We start from the raw sequence: 17,504 nt of genomic DNA, 5'->3' as shown, positions 1-17,504 counted from the left end.
CATTAATAGAAGCCGTACACATTTATTCGTGGAGAGGGTGGGCTCCAGGCTCTGTACAAAGCCTGTGCCAAGTTGTGGCTTAACCCTTTCATGCTTCAGGACATTGAATGCATGCTTCCGAGCAGGCCTGCCAATGCAGCAATTAGGCGTACACTCATCAGTCCTCTTTTGTAGTCTGACCCATCCAAGCCATCCTTGGAGTCTCCTGCAGCTGAACACATGTGCGATCTAGCCCTCTGTTGAGCTGAGTCCTGCACTATCCTTTCCTCTGGCCCTTGATGTAGTGGCCTTGCCCGGCGTCTCACCTCTCTCTTGTTCATCAAATTAAACACGTTATTGGTATCTAAGCTGGTGGCTATGATTGTGAAATTGCAAGATAGTGTATCCTTATCTTCACTACCTGCGCAGATTTCCATCCTTGAGTAGCTGAAAGGAAGAGTATTAAAAAAGATGAAGTTATGAAAAATGTATTGTGAAGATGATAAAAAATTAGTATATATATATTGCATTTTATATCCATTGCAGTAATGTTTTTAAAAGCCTGAGTTCAGGTATATATATCTGTTGCAATAATATTATTAGAGAACCAAGATTAAGGTTTTTAGACTTTGTGGTTGCAGAAGGTGCAATTCCGATGTTGTAAAAGTGAGATCATCATTCGTTCCAATCATGTAATTGTTTACTTACATAAGGCCTCATTGGATTTTGTTATGATTGCTGGATATTCCCTGGAGAGTAGATAATTTGGGACTGTATTTAGAACTAGGTAAGCAGGTCAGGGGATCTGAGTGGGATAAAGATGATATAATTAATGGGAGGAGCCAGGTATGTAGCAGGCAGTTTAATGTTTAGTTTTGCTCGGAGCATTGAGCTGAGTAGCAGCTTTGGACAAAATCTGTCAGGTCAAACAATAGTCTGACCCAGATACAAGGATTTGAGGGCTGTTTCCTGACAGGATCTCTCTCTCTTCTCTCCTCTCTTTCTCACTCTCTCTCTCTCTCCCTCTTTCCAAGCAGTCATTCCAAGAAATCTCAATTCAAGTGTACAGCAAGCATCCCTGTGTTTTCTAACTGTATTCACAAGTATTTCCTTTTGTTGTTAACTTAGAAGTTAAAATCTTTCCTTTTGTTAAGAATTGCTTAGCTGTTTTATTCTGAGATGTTAATGTGTTTAATCCCTTGTTAAGAATAAGGTTTGATTTAATATAGACACTACCTATTGGTCAGTGGAATCACTTCTGGAGCAAAGGGATGGATCCCACAGGATCCACCCCACAGGGGTGGATTAAATGGGCATCAAGTACGCCATGCCAGTTTTCAAGAGCTCATCAATTTGCAAGCCATGGAGTTCTCCCCTGTGAACAATATTTATCCCTCACTCACGACCACAAAAGCAGATCCTTTGTCAGATATCACATTGTTGCTGTGGAACCTTGCTCTGCCTCCAACATTTCAGTGACATTAGGGCAATAGTAATATAGTGGCAATGTCACTGGACTGGTAATTCAGAGAACTTCTGGGGAAGAAAGCTGCCATCCTTACCTGGCCTGGCCGACATGTGACTCCACACCTATACCAATGTGGTTGGCCTTAACTGCTCTCTCAAATGGCTGAACAAGCCTGTTGCAGGCAGCCCACCACCGCCTGTTTAAAAGACAATTGTGGGTGGGTAATAAATGCTGAATAAGTAAATGCTTATAGCCCAAGAGCAAATTTTTTAAAAATGCAAAAACAATTACCTCACTTAAAAATTACTTCGTTGAATGTGACGCATTGGGGCATCCAGAGATTATGGAACTGTGAGACATTCTCACATCCTCAGTTTGTTGAATGACCTGAATCTGCTTATTAAAAGCTGTTTGATGAGATGACGGATAGCATGACTGAGGCCATGGAACATAACCAACATATTTATTCCTTCATTATTTAACCATGTCTGGCAATTTTCAATAAATGCTGATTCCACAGGCCCAAGTAGTACAGCAGCCTTTGTTTTTTTTACAGTCAGTATTGTATCATCGCTGCCCTCAATTAAATACTACTTAATCCTGTCTCCAAACAGAAAGGTTTTTTTTTAACTCATCATGGGCTTTGTTGTTCTTTGTGCACTCATTATTGTGCAGGAAAGGAAAAACGTACAATTTCAATAGAGTCTGTACTGATCATCATCCAGGGTCCTTCACATCGGCCATTTTGGAATACCTTGTTGTCAGGGTTTGGCTGCGGACGTGAGTCAGCCAACCCAGCCCAGTTCTGAGGGAGAGCCACATTGTCTGGGGTAGCATTCTCCAGTAAAACCGATGTGTGTCTGTCCATCTAGATGTCATTGTATTTACAGTAGAGCAGGAGGCCATTTGGTCTCTGGTGTTCATGTTGGCACTGGATCTTCAATCTGGAACCATTTGCTCCTAGTCCAGTATAATTTAATATTCATCCTTTCCCAACAAACACATCCACTTCTCTCTCTTCTTTAAATAATAAGATCTCCAATTCTGGGCTGTACTGTATCCTATCAGCCTCTTCCTAATTTCCATCAAAGTGACAAAAGGAGTCAGCAATAGTAGCATCGAGTCACTTGCAGCACTGTGACACAGTGGTCAGCGCTGCTGCCTCACAGCGCCAGGGACAAGGGTTGAATTCCAGCCTTGGGTGATTGTGTGGAGTTTGCACATTCACCCCATCTCTGCATGGGTTTCTGCCGGGTGCTCCGGATTCCTCCACTATCCAAAGGTGTGCGGGTTAGGTGGATTGGCCCTTCGAGTCCATGGTTAGGTTACAGGGACATGCAGTTTGAGAACTTTCTAAGTACTCGTGAGTAGTAATAGTAAAGGTGGCTTCCCAAATGTATCAGAACTATCACAAGGACTGTGAGGATGCTGTTAACAAGCAGATCAATCTGGAGCTCTATTTCTCCTATGTTTACCTCTCCATGTCCTTTTACTTTGACTGGGACAATGTTGCCCTGCATCACTTTGCTGAGTTCTTCAAGGAGCAATCACATGAGGAATGGGAACACGCTGAGAAACTGATGAAATTCCAGAATAAACATGGAGGCCAGATCATCCTGGAGGATGCCCAGAAACCAGAGCAGGATGAGTGGAGCAATGGTATGAGGCAATGCAAAGAGTTCTGCAGATGGAGAAGATTGTGAACTAGAGTCTGCTGGATCTGCACAAACTTTCTTCCGGGAACACTGACTTTCATCTTTGTGACTTCCTGGAGACTCGCTACTTGGATGAACAAGTGAAGATGATCAAGAATCTCAGAGATCACTAACCTGAAGAGACTGGGAGCCCCTAAGAATGGCATGGGAGAGTACCTGTTTGACAAGCTTCAACCTGGGGGCTTTTCACAGTAACTTCATACTTGTGACAATAAAAGGTTTTATGATTATTATTATTATGAATGAGTGTGGGAAGAAGATTATTTGTACAACTGAGACCTTTGGACCTGCCAGTTTGTGATGTTGTACAAGGCTGTTGAATCAGGGTCCTGTGCAAATGTACAAACTATAAATAAATGCTTCATAATGTTACAGGGATAGGACAGGGTGGATGGGGGAGTGGACCTGGGTAAAGCGCTCTTTTGAAGGGTTGGTGCAGACTCAATGGGCCAAATGGCCTCCTTCTGCACTATAGGGATTCTTTGATTTGCCCACTGAAACTGTTCAGGTTCGGCTTGAAACCCCCAGTTCCATAACTTGCTTTGCTCCAGACGTAGACATGAGGGCAGTGTATCAGAGCAGCTTTCCACATCAAGAAAGTAACTAAATATGGCGCTAGAAAAAGGCTAACGAAAGTAACTTCAGTAGGAAATTGAAAGGAAAAACCTCAGTTGTCTGGTGGCATACAATTGAGGATAATTGGAGTTGTTGGAAACCAGTTATTACTACTCCCGTATAAACTGCCAAGAGTTTCTGAGGAAAATATTCTCAGCAACAGATCTGTAGCTGCCTAATTAATGTTCTTCTCACCATCATAATGTCTAGCTTAATTCATAACTCATCCAATTATGAGGGAACCTATGCCCATTCTATAGTAGAACCTGGACAACCTTCATTCTTTTGCTAACAAGTGTAGATAATGTTCAATTAAAAAAAGTATGGCACCTTCATAACCAGAAGATATCCCAAAGATCTTTATAGATAATGAAGTACTTTTGAAATGTAGTCGCTGTTGTAATTGAAGAAACGCGGCAGCTAATTTCCACACAGTAAGCTCCCACAAATGGCCAGATAATCTGTTCTTGCGATGTTAATTGAGGAATAAATATTGGAGATGATTCCCCTTCTATTCTTTGAAAGAACAAAATGGAATCTTTCTCCGTGAGGATAGACAGGGGGCTGGATTCTTCGCCCCGCCCCCTGACGCCGAAATCGCATTTGGCTCCGGGGTGGAAAATCCTTTTTGGTGCACGAAATCGGGACCGGTGCCGGTTTCGCAATTCTCTGCCCCCCAAAAACCGGCGTATTCGTGGAGTACGCCGCGCTGAGTATCCACCGCCTCAGGCCATTGAATTCCCGACAGTGTGATCCTCGCGTGGCGGCTGCACACTCCGTCCGTGGCGGCCACAGTCAGGGGAGGGATGATCGGCGGGCTTCATTCGGGGCTGGGGGCAATGTGTGCGGGTGGTCCGGGGCGGGCGAGCGGCTGATGTGGGGAACTATTCCGGCGGTCCAAGTACTGCGAATCTTGGGAGAATTTAGCAATTTTTCAGGGTATGAATTGAAGATGGGGGGAAAATGAGTTGTTTGCAATCCAGGCAAGAGGACAGGAGAAGAGACTGGAGGAGCTGCTGCTTAGAATGGTAGGGAAGAGCTTTTGATATCTGGCAACCAGATGGCCCGGAAATGGGAGGCACTGCACAAGTTAAACCTATCCCGGTTGGTGGAAGAAATGGAAGGGGACTTTAAGAGATGGGACATGCTCCCGCTATCACTGGCAGGGAGGGTACAGACCGTGAAAATGACGAACCTCCCCAGATTTCTGTTTGTCTTTCAATGCCTCCCCATCTTCATCCCTAAGGCCCTTTTCAAGCGGGTGAATAAGATTATTTTGGGCTTCGTGCAAGTAAAACCCGGCGAGTGAAGAAAGTGTTGCTGGAGCACAGTCTATATAGTCTATACAGCACAATATAGCCATGATTAGGAAGTGGGTAGTGGGGGAGGGGACGGCATGGGAGCGGATGGAGGCGGCGTCATGTAAAGACACCAGTCTGGGAGCATTGGTCATGGCACCTCTGCCGTTCTCGCCGGCCCGATACTCCACAAGTTCGTTGGTAGTGGCGGCTCTGAGGATCTGGGGGCAATGGAGGAGATATAAGAGAGTGGAGGGAGCATCGATTTGGACCCTGATTTATAATAACCACAGGTTTGTACCGGGTAGGCTAGATGGTGGGTTCCGGAGTTGGCAGAGGGCAGGAATTAGAAAGATGGGGGATCTATTTATAGACGGGAGCTTCCCCAGCTTGAATGCTTTGGAGGATAAATTTAGGTTGCGAGTAGGGAATGGTTTTAGGTGTTTGCAGGTCCGAAACTTCCTGAGAAAACAGGTGCCGGACTTTCCGCTGTTGCTTTCGGAGGCCGAGGAAACTCTGGTGGAGGAGCTTCAGGGCAAGTGGGAGGACGAGCTAGGAGGAGAGATAGAGGCGGGTCTATGGACGGATGCCCTAAGCTGGGTTAATACCTCCTCATCATGCACCAGCCTTAGCCTGATACAATTTAAGATAGTCCACCAGACACACATGACAGCAGCTAGGATGAGTAAGTTCTTCGGGGTAGAGGATAGGTGTGCGAGATGCACGCCCAGCAAATCATGTCCACATGTTTTGGGCATGCCCAAAGCTTAGAGGGCTTTTGCAGGATTTTGCGAAGGCAATGTCCACGGTACTAAAAGCACGGGTGGTGCCGAGTCCGGAGGTAGCGATCTTTGGAGTGTCGGAAGAGCCGGGAGTTCAGGGGACGAAAGAGGCTGATGTCTTGCCCTTTGCCTCCCAGGTACCCCGGAGGCGGATCTTGTTAATGTGGAGGGACTCGAAGCCCCCGAGTGTAGAGACCTGGGTTAGTGACATGGCTGGGTTTCTCAGTCTCAATAAAATAAAGTTTGCCTTAAGAGGGTCAATGTTAATGTTCTCCCAGAGGTGGCAGCCGTTCGTCGACATTCTCGGGGAAAATTAAAATGTCAGCAGGTGCAGTATTCCAAAGGCGGGGGGGTGAGGCGGGGAGGCGGGGGATTGTTGTTGTGTGGTTGAGGTGCGTGAAGATTGGGCTGGGGGGGGGGGGGGGGGGGGGAATGTTTATTTTACCATGTTGATGTCATTGTTTATGTTACTGTTATAAAAAATTTCAAATATCTTAATAAAATATTATTTTTTAAAAATTCCTTAGATTCTGGAAAGGAATTGGGGCAGCAGGGTAGCATGGTGGTTAGCATAAATGCTTCACAGCTCCAGGGTCCCAGGTTCGATTCCCGGCTGGGTCACTGTCTGCGTGGAGTCTGCACGTCCTCCCCCTGTGTGCGTGGGTTTCCTCCGGGTGCTCCGGTTTCCTCCCACAGTCCAAAGATGTGCGGGTTAGGTGGATTGGCCATGCTAAATTGCCCATAGTGTCCTAATAAAAGTAAGGTTAAGGGGGGGGTTGTTGGGTTACGGGTATAGGGTGGATACGTGGGTTGAGTAGGGTGATCATGGCTCGGCACAACATTGAGGGCCGAAGGGCCTGTTCTGTGCTGTACTGTTCTATGTTCTATGTCCCAGCAGATTGGAAAATAGCAATTTCTAGGACCTTTATTCAAGAAAGGAGGGAGGCAGAAAGCAGGAAACGGTCGGCCAGTCAGCCTAGCATCTGTCATCTGGAAAGTACTCAGATCCATTATTAAAAGGAGCCAACATGGCTTTGCGAAAGGGAAATTATGTTTAGCTAATCTGCCGGAGTTCTTGATGAAATAATATTCAAGGCGGATAAAGGGAAACTTTAAGTATAAAGGGTAGATGTGGCGTACTTGCATTTCCAAAGGACATCTGATAAGATACCACAGCAAAGAAAGTACCATGTACAAGATATTATCACATAGTGTAAGGAGTAACATATTAACACAAATGAAGGATTGCTTGGCTAACAGGAAGCAGCTGGTCGTGATAAATTCCCTCACCACAGCACATGGCACTGTGGTTAGCACTGCTGCCTCAGCGCTATGGACCCGAGTTCAATTCTGGCCTCGGTGACTGTGTGAAGGTTGTATGTTCTCCCCGTGTCTGCGTGGGTTTCCTCCGGGTGCTCCGGTTTCCTCCCACAGTCCAAACATGTGCAGGTTAGGTGAATTGGCTGTGATCAATTGCCCCTTAGTGTCCAAAGATATGTTGGTTATGATTTTAAAAATTGCCCCCCGAATATCTGTAGGTTAGGTGGGGTTACGAGAATAGGGCAGGAGAATGGGCCTCCAGAAGGTGCTCCTTCAGAGGGTCGGTGCAAACTCAATGTGCCGAATAGCCTCCTTCTGTACTGTTGGGATTCTATGGTTCTATATTGGTCTTTGTTGGATTAGCAAGATGTAACTAGTTGAGTGCCACAGGGATTAGTGCTGGGTCCTTGACTACTTGCAATCTAAATCAATGATTTGGATGAAGGGAGTGAATGTAAGGTAGCTAAATTTACCGATGACACCAATATAGGAAAATAAGTTGTCAAGTGGAGGCAGACAGTCTGCAAATTTGAAATATTACATTTAGTTCCTTCATCTAAATCATTTATATACATTGTGAATAGCTGGGGTCCCAGCACCGATCCCTGCGGTAGCCCACTAGTCACTGCCTGCCTTTCGGAAAAAGACCTGTTTATTCTTCCTCTTTGCTTCCTGTCTGCCAACCAGTTTTGTATCCAACTCAATACACTATCCCTAACCCCATGTGCTTTAATTTTACACAATAATCTCTTATGTGAGACCTTGTTGAAAGCCTTCTTAAAGTCCAAATAAACTACTGGCTCAACCTTCATCAACTCTGCTAGTTACATTCTCGAAGATTCCAATAGATTTGTCAAGCATGATTTCCCTTTGTAAATCTTTGCTGATTCTGGCACTGATTTCCAAGTGCTCCACTATAAAACCTTTGATAATGGATTCTAGAATTTTCTGCACTACCGACGTCAGGCGTACTGGTCTATAATTCTCTGTTTTCTCTCCACCTCCTTTTTTAGATAGTGGGGTGACATTAGCTCCCCTCCAATCTGTAGGAACTGTTCCAGAGTCTATAGAATCTTGGAAGATGACCATCCATTATTTCTAGAGCCATTTCCCTAAGTACCCTGGGATGTAGATTATCAGACCCTGGGGATTTATTGGCCTTTAGTCCCATCAATTTCCCCAACACAATTTCCCTACTAATACCAATTTCCTTGAGTTCCTCCCTCTCATTAAACCCTAACATTTCTGATATCTTATTTGTGTCCTCCTTTGTTAAGAAAGAATCAAAGTATGTATTTAGTTGTTTCATTATTTCTTTCTTCCCTATTATACATTCCCCAGTTAGACTGTAAGGGACCTACATTCGTCTCCACCAATCTTTTTCTCTTCACATTCCTATAGAAGCCTTGTTATGGTTTCCTTCTATAAAATTATTGTGCTTGATTCAGAAGCAGTTCAGAGAAGGTTCACTGGACTCATGCTGGTAATGAATGTTAAACTATTTGAGCTGATAACCATTGGAGTTTTGTAGAATGAGAGGTGATCTTATTGAAGTATTTAAGCTCCTGAGGGGACTTGACAGGGTGAACACTTGGAGGATGTTTTCTCTCATGGGAGGAACTAAAACTGGGGTCATAATTTAAAAAAAAATAAGAGGCCCTCCTTTTAAGACAGGTAGGAGGAGAAACATTCTCTCCCAATGTGTATTGGAGTTTTCTTCCTCAGAAAGCAGTGGAGACAGGCAGCATGGTAGGGCAGGCCTCACGGCGCCAAGGTCGCTGGTTCGATCCCAGCTCTGGGTCACTGTCCGTGTGAAGTTTGCACATTCTCCCCGTGTTTGCGTGGGTTTCGCCCCCACAGCCCATTTTTGTGCAGGGTAGGCGGATTGGCCACGCTAAATTACCCCTTAATTGGAAAAAATGAAATGGGTACTCTAAATGTTTTTTAAAAAAGGAAGAGGTGGAGACGTTGGGTAGGATTCTCCAACCCCCTCCCGGGTCGGAAAATCTGCGGGGGCGGTGTGAATCCCGCCCCGCCGCTCTGACGCCGACTTCCGTATTCTCCGGCGGTGGTTTTCAGGCGGGGGCGGAGATCACGCCACGCCATTTGCGGCCCCCCTGGCAATTCTTGGGGCCCCGATGGGCCAAGTAGCCGCCCGTTTTTGGCTAGTCCCGCCGGTGTGGATTGGACATGGTCCCACACGGCGGGACCTGGCAGGTAAGTTGGCTGGTGCGGTCCTCGGGGCGGCACGGGGGGGGGGGGGGGAATCCAACCCGGGGGGGGGGGGGGGGGGGTCCATAATCGGGGCCCACCAATCTGTGGGCAGGCCTGTGCCATGGGGGAACTTCTTCCATCTGTGCCGGACCCTTTAGGGATTCGCCATGGCCGACGCGGAGAAGAGACCCCCCCGTGGCATGTGCCAGAATACGCCGGCCGGTCTGCGCATGCGCGAAACACACGGCGGCGGTTCTGCGCATACGCTAACTTGCGCAGTCCCTTCGGCGCCGGCTGGCATGGCGACAACCTCTCCGCCGCTGGCCTAGCCCCCGGAAGTGCGTAGAATTCCGCTACTTCCGGTCGGCCCGACGCCGGAGTGGTTCACGCTGTTTTTACGCCGGCGTCGGGACATTGCGCCGCTTCGGGAGAATCCCGCTTTGGATCTTTGAATTTATTAAAGACAGAGTTGAACAGATTTTTGTTCGGCCAGGGAGACGAGGGTTCTGGGGAGCAGACAGGAAAGTGGAGCTGAGGCCATAATCAGATCAGCCATGGTCTTGTTGAATGGTGGCGCTGGCTCGAAGGGCCGAATGCCTAAACCTGCTCCTATGTTCTAATGAATATTCAAGGTGCCGTGTTTCCCAGATTACCACAGTGACTCCAATTCAGAAAGTAATCCATTAGAGCCCTTTGAAACATCCGGAAATTCTGAAAACAGAGGTGATGGGAATGTGCTGAGTAGTCACACATCAGGTGGCTCTCCTTCGAAAGACAGAGTAACAGGCACTTTTGACCGAATGTAGCCCACAAAGTTGGACTGAAATAACCCCTCACCCTCAACGACAAGAAAGATAGCAAGAATGTCAGAAAACAGCAGCTCAAGGGACCACAGGGACACCAAGTACAGCGGCAAGGGAGAAGGGTGACGAGCAAGCGAGTCAGAAGAGGAGTCCCCGGCCACTCCCGAGAGAGGGAGACCGGCGACCCGGAAAGCGAGTTTCCCCTTCCCCGCTCTGGAACAGGATGGCACTGTAAGTAGCCACTATGGAGGGTCTGCGAACAAAGGCAAACCCCAGAGTGCCAGGGACCTGACCATTAGAAAGGATGCGCTCCCCACTGGATGAAACACGGGAAAAATAGGAAGAAGCGCTGGGGACGGAAATAGGGTGGAGACTCTGGAGCGAAGCACTGAACAGGGACAACTCCACCTCCTCCAGCGCAAGGCTAAGCTTCATGAGGCAGAAAGCGGTGCTCAGAGCACACCTGACAAGAACCTGAATGAGGTTCTTCCCGGAGGTGGAGGGCAAACGTGAACAATGCCAAGGAGGCCCGACCAACCACACCCACATGTTATTGCATGCCCCGGTCTTGTTGGGTATTGGACAGCCTTCTTTGAGGCAATGTCCGAGGTTGTGGTGGTGAAGCTGGATATGTGCCCAAGAGAGGCAGTTTTAGGGGTATCGGACCAGCCAGAACTATTAATGGGGAAGAGGGCCAGACTGGCTGGCAGATCTGTCGGAATTTCTCCACCTGGGGATGATCAAATTCCCTATCCAAGGGTCAGAGAATGGTAGGCTTTCACAAAGCGTGGAGGCCAATCACCAACTTGTTCCAGGACCTGTTCAAGGCCAACAGCCAATAGAGCGAGGGGAGAGGTCGGGCACATGAGAGCCTACGAAACAGACAGATCCCGGTTGAGTCCGCATTCATGCGTGCGGAACTTAGCTATAAGTTTTTGCTCAGCAATTTTGCGTTCTGGGATCTGGGATTCATGTCGCATTACATTCGGCCCCCACCAACAAGCCTGGACTTGCAGAGGCCTACCGACTGAACTGGCTTGGGACAATTCACACCTCTTTAACCTGGAGTTACCTCTCTCTCTGCATCTTTGATGATTTGATTGCCTGCAGGTGCTCGCATTCCGGGGCATCTCTGACTGTGTCTATATAAACATTTCTGGAACAAGCCTTTCCATTCACCTGAAGAAGGAGCCGTGCTCCGAAAGCTCGTGTTTGAAACAAACCTGTTGGACTTTAACCTGGTGTTGTAAGACTTCTTACTGTGCTCACCCCAGTCCAACGCCGGCATCTCCACATCACGTAAATAGAAGATATTTGTTTCTTTAAAAATTTTTTTTTACAGTATCCAATTCTTTTTTTTTCCCAATTAAGGGGAAATTTAGCGTGGCCAATCCACCTACCCTGCACATCTTTGGGTTGTGGGGGTGAGACCCATGCAGACACGGGGAAAATGTGCAAACTCCACACGGACAGTGACCCAGGGCCGGGATCGAACCTGGGTCCTCGGCGCCGTGAGGCAGCAGTGCTAACCTTTGCGCCACCATGCCGCCCACATGTAAATAGAAGATAACTGCCCACTGTGTAATAAGTGACCTGAGAAAGGATCTTAAAACAACAAAATGGGGCGGGTACAAACGAGGGGTGGGGAGAGGGTGAGTCGATACCAAGAGAAATGTTGTATATTATGCCCGATGCACATACCCTGGTTGAATGTACAGTGTATAAAATGTAAAACTTCAATAAAAACATTTTTTAGAAAGAGGTTCAGAAGGCAGGCCTTCATGAATAACATATAACCATTGCAGTGATTAACGAAGGTGGCTGATCACCACCTCAACGGCATTTAGGGATGGCCAACAATTCTGGATCTGCCAACAACGCCCACGTCCCATGAAAAATGTATTTAAAAATGTATTTCAGCAATTTTGAGCAACCATAACTTGCATTGGCTGAAATGGAAATATGTACTTGCTTTACACCTAACAAACTAACTTTGGCAACAGTTTAGTCACTTGAAATAAAATAAATTGTGAAAGCAGTATCTTTACGAGTCTTTCTTTCGTTTGGATCAGGAATCTTGGGTGACCTCTGAGGTTTATTTATGAATTTTCTAACCCAGGAAAGCACTGAAATCAATTCCACATCGCCGATCTCTGCTCCCGTTGTACCGAGCTGGGTCCAGCTGAATCAGGCCAGGATCTGAACCTGGGCCTCCTTTATGACTGTTTCTGTTTCAGTTGTGTTCTGTTTGAGCCATTTTTAACCATCTTGGCATAGCCCACAGAACAAATGACACCATGTGTTTACTGTAATAATATTCACAAGTACTGAGCACAAACAACTGAGGATGTCATTCGGGGATACAATGTTCAGGACAGTACAAATATTTTTTTGCCTCTGAATGTGATCATTCCGAAGGGACCGTTCGCTTTGTGACACCCCCAACACCCCCTCAATTTCCTACAGCGCCTTTCCATGCAAGCACAGGAGACACAACACCTGCTATTTCACCTCCTTTCTTCTGATCTTTCAAGGCCAAAAACACTCTTTCCAATTGAACAGCGATTTACCTGTATTTCTTTCGATTTAGTGTACAGTATTCAGTGTTCACAATGTGATCTCCTCTTCGCTGGGGGCCTAAATGCAGACTTGGTGACCGGGGGTGACCTCTAGCTCTCAGTCGCCTGTCATTTTAATGCGCCACCTTGCTCCCACTTTGACCTTTTAATCCCTCGGTGTTCTAAAGCAGTGTTTTGCAAACTTTTTTGCTTGGGACCCATTTTTACCAACCGGCCATCCTTCACGAACCCGGCCGAGCGACCTTCACGACCCACACAGAGCGAACTTCACGACCCACCATTTTCACTTACCTTAAATGCAACAGGTGAGCCTGCTTGGTCCTCATGATCTCACTTGCTTTGTTATTCAATGTTACATTTCTGGAATGACTTCAACTAATGATTTCAGATCTCACTGCATCCATTGAAAAAAATAAAGATGTTTGTCCTCAAACTCACCATGTCTTTTTTTCTGTCCTTGAAGTTTTCAGGGTTTTAAACTTTCATTTGCCAGTCCTTTCCTGCATATAACACTCATGAACTGTGAACCCTGATTTACGGTGTCACAATTAATAAACCTGTGGTGAACCACAATCTAGTAATTCACACTGTGTTATATTGTATGTGTTGTGTTATTGTAAGCTTGGTATATGAGCAGTTGCGCGGCTCTGCCCATAGGGGGAGATGAGGAGTTTGTACTGGGCTCCACCCTTGTCTCCGCCCATGGTTGCGCCCATGGCTCCTCCCACTAACCGGAAGTATAAAGCTTTGCAGTCGTGAGCCTGCCTGCCAGTTCATCTCGTCGCAGGCAGGCTCTGTTGTAAGACTATTAAAACCACTGTTCACTTCCAACCACGTGTCTTGTGAATTGATGGTCACATCAAAACCCACACCTCAAGTAATCATCTTTATGCTGCTTTCCTCCTGTTTTCAGCTTTTTCTACATGGATTGTTCACCAGAGGCCCTGGAGTTCACACCAGCAGTGCTGGCAGCTGTAAAATGGAGGAATCTCTCTTGTGCGCCCACAACATGTGCCCCACGTGACCTACCCTCTGCTGCCGCTCCAGGCAGGAAGACTCCAGCCATTTTTTTAAAAAGAAAAAAATTGCGAGGTCAGCGTGCTGACGTCAGGAGGAGGCGTTCTGCCCCGCCAGGCTCGAGGCCTGCGCACTACTGAGGGGGCACTTATGCGTGGAATGGCTGGAATTCTGAAAGCTGGTCACCGCAACATTTTTAAAAGCTTCTTTCCACGATCTGGAACGCCTCGACGCATGGCCCTGTGATTGGGAACGCTGTGACGCATAGCCCTGTGATCAGGAATGCTGCGGCACATGGCCTCGCGATCGGGAACACCCATGATCGGGAACGCTGTGACGCATAGCCCTGTGATCAGGAATGCTGCGGCGCATGGCCTCGTGATCGGGAACACCCCGACGCATGGCCCGTGATCGGGAACGCTGTGACGCACAGCCCTGTGATCAGGAATGCTGCGGCGCATGGCCTCGCGATCGGGAACACCCCGATGCATGGCCCGTGATCGGGAACGCTGTGACGCACAGCCCTGTGATCAGGAATGCCACAGCGTATGGCCTTGCAATCGGGAATGCCCTGATTCATGGCCTCGCGATCGGGAACGCCGCAATGCATGGCCCCCACGACCTTCCCGACACCGGCCCGTGACCCACCTGCAGGTCGCAGGGTATGAAAATGACTGTCCTCGTGTTCGGGTGAAGCTCAAAGCAGGCTCGAGGAACAGCACCTTGTCTTTCGGCCCAGCTCTTCCCAGCTTTAGAACATAGAACATAGAACAGTACAGCACAGAATAGGCCCTTCGGCCCTCGATGTTGTGCCGAGCAATGATCACCCCACTTAAACCCACATACCCCTAACCCAACAATCCCCCCCATTAACCTTTACACTACGGGCAATTTAGCATGGCCAATCCACCTAACCCGCACATCTTTGGACTGTGGGAGGAAACCGGAGCACCCGGAGGAAACCCACGCAGACACGGGGAGGACGTGCAGACTCCACACAGACAGTGACCCAGCCGGGAATCGAACCTGGGACCCTGGAGCTGTGAAGCATTGATGCTAACCACCATGCTACCGTGAGGCCCAACTCAAAATGAGTTCAATGATTTTAGATTTGTTTCCCGTTTCTTTGCTAGTTTGGCTTTTTTCTCTCATTTTTCGTTACTTTGTGTTCAGCTAACCTGCCGTTTTCACCGGCGCAACACAAATCATTTGTTTCTTTACTTGTCCCATTAGAACTCCCTTTGGCCTTGCACAATGAAACATTTTGCCATTTAATTTCTCCTGCATTCCACCCCATCACGGATATCCCCTTTTGTTCTCTTCCCTATCCCCCTCCGTCCCCGCTCCACCCCCAGCTCCTATTTCCTTCTATATATCTTTTATCTATCCATTTGTAGCCAGAGTACCACTCCCACACTATTACCTCTGGTGTCCCTCAAGGATCTATACTTGGCTGCCTTTTATTTCTCAAATACGTGCTGCCCCATTGCGGCATCATCTAGAGTTAGTTCTCACCTACAGGTTGATACCTACAGGCTCCTGCCCCCAGCTCGGCCTCAGCATCATCTCTCTCGACTCCTCGGTTTCTATATTGTCAGACATCTTCAAGAATTGGACGAGCAGGAATTTCCTCTGCTTGAGATTGAATCGTCATCCCCTCTGAAAACTCTTTTTCCAGAGCCACCAGCTCCATCCCTCTTCCTGGTAACTGCCTGAGACGGAACTGGATTGTTTGTAACGTTGGTGTCAGATTTGACCCCAAGCTTCTGGTCACACCCACACCATCACTAACATCGCCCATGTTGACCTCCCGCATTCTAGCCTCCCCTGAACCTGAGGCGATGCTAAACTCTGGTGTCCAGGTCCTAATTAGCACCAAATCCTGTTCACCTATCGTCTCCACGGTCGCCGACCTACATTTTCTCCCAATAAATCAACACCTTGATTTTAAAATTCCTATGACTGTTTTCTAATTGCTCCATGTCCTCGTCCAACACTTTCATTAAATCTGTGCTCCTGTCATTCTGCCTCCTTGAGAATCAGAAATTTTAGACGTGAAGGCCGTGCCTTCAGTTGCCTAGGACCCAAACTCTGGAATTCCCTCCCGACACCACCATGCCTGCTACCTTGCTTTATAACGTGACTGAAACCTATCTCTTTGACCAAACTTTTAGTCATCTTTCCTAATATCTCCTTAAGTGTGTCTCTGTCATATCTTTATACAGCTCCTGTGAGGCACCTTGGAATGTTTGGCTGGTTTAGCACACTGGGCTAAATTGCTGGCTTTGAAAGCAGACTAAGGCAGGCCAGCAGCACAATTCGATTCCCGTACCAGCCTCCCCGAACAGGCGCCGGAATGTGGCGACTAGGGGCTTTTCACAGTAACTTCATTTGAAGCCTACTTGTGACAATAAGCGATTTTCATTTCATTTTCATAATAAACGTTGCTGTTGTTGTCTAGGTGACAGAGAATCAGAAAGCTCCTTGGACATGTCCGATGTTGCTGCCACTCCTCAATGTAATCATCTCCTGTCGTGTTGTACTGGAGGGAAACTCTACAATGTGAAAGAGTGGGTGTGATCGGGGCGGGACTGACCCGACCCCCCCAGCTGCGTGTTTAAGCGGCCCACCCTTCACTGGTGGCGTGATTCTTCCCACTGCTCGTCAATGGGATTTCCCATTGAAAACACCCATGCCGCCAGGAAACCCGCGGAGGAGGTTGTGCTGCCAGCAGGAAAAGAGAATCCTAATGGCCAGAGAATTCCGGCCCAGATGTCTGTCGGGGAAGTGGACTGACACCTACATGCAGGTGCGCATTCCTGAATAAACCTCTGCACTGTGATCAGGAGTGGAAAGGGAGTAAGAGTTGCATTTCTTTAGTGTCTATCCCAACCTCAGGGTATGTATGGTAATGGTTTACTTTTGAAGTGTGGCCGCTGTTGTAATACACAAAACAAAGCAGACAAGTTGTGCCGAATAAGATTCCACCACAAAAAACACAATGAGATACGAACCAGATCGTGTATTTTAGTGATATTGCCTGAGCGGTAAATATTGGTTCAGGACACTGGGAAGACCTCCCCTACACATCTTTGAGGTGATATTGTGGGATCTTGACAGAGTGCCTCGGTATAACGTCTCATCTTAAGGATATCACCTCCAACAGTGCAGCACACCCTCAGTATTACACTGGAATGCGAGCCAGAATTACGAACCCAAGTTTCTTGAGTGGGACTTGCATTCGCAACCTTCTGACTCGGGTGAGTGGGCTGTCACAGTGTCTTGTCTGAGTCAACTGAGCCATGGCGGACATGAAAACTCTGGCTACTTTGCTATTTCATCCCCTACCCCTCCCCCACCTTCCTGCCCACTCCTCCTCCTTCCTTCAGCCCTCAGCAAGAGCAATAGGATCCACTGGACCACTCTAACTACCAGCATGTCTGAGAACCGTGAACCCAGGCCTTGACTGGAAATTAAAGTCCGATCTAGTGGGCTGATCTTCTTCTGCACTTTGGAAAATTGTGATTGACAGGGAGTGATATCAGAGGACAGCGCAATAAATAGATGGCGTCGGATAGCCGATTGCAAGGGTGTAATGTCAGTCAGGTTTGAAGGAGCCATCGTCAAGTGTCAGCTGCAAGACCATTTTATGGCCCCCAGTCACAAGATCCAATTGCAGCCTTGGAATTGTTATTAACTTAGTTATTACGTTTG

The 17,504-nt window shown here is 47.5% G+C and overlaps 2 protein-coding genes across 9 annotated transcripts in view; both read left to right on the top strand.

The window, feature by feature from the left end:
- hipk2 (homeodomain interacting protein kinase 2) overlaps positions 1–17,504 on the top strand; it is a 348,291-nt gene that overhangs the window by 76,739 nt on the left and 254,048 nt on the right. The gene's annotated exons all lie outside the window — the stretch shown is intronic.
- LOC119955328 (ferritin heavy chain A-like) lies at positions 2,741–3,166 on the top strand. Its single transcript, XM_038781435.1, has one exon. The coding sequence runs from the start codon at positions 2,842–2,844 to the stop codon at positions 3,148–3,150; it is 309 nt and encodes a 102-aa protein (XP_038637363.1). The 5' UTR covers positions 2,741–2,841; the 3' UTR covers positions 3,151–3,166.

The sequence above is a fragment of the Scyliorhinus canicula genome, chromosome 20 (assembly GCF_902713615.1).
Source record: "Scyliorhinus canicula chromosome 20, sScyCan1.1, whole genome shotgun sequence".
Lineage (NCBI taxonomy): Eukaryota > Metazoa > Chordata > Chondrichthyes > Carcharhiniformes > Scyliorhinidae > Scyliorhinus > Scyliorhinus canicula.
The sequence above is the reverse complement of the archived record's forward strand: the minus strand, read 5'-3'. Positions and strand labels throughout refer to the sequence as shown.

What these genes read in the sequence shown, in the direction of transcription:
- LOC119955328 (XM_038781435.1), top strand. Translation starts at nt 2,842, where the DNA reads ATGTATCAGAACTATCACAAGGACTGTGAGGATGCTGTTAACAAGCAG.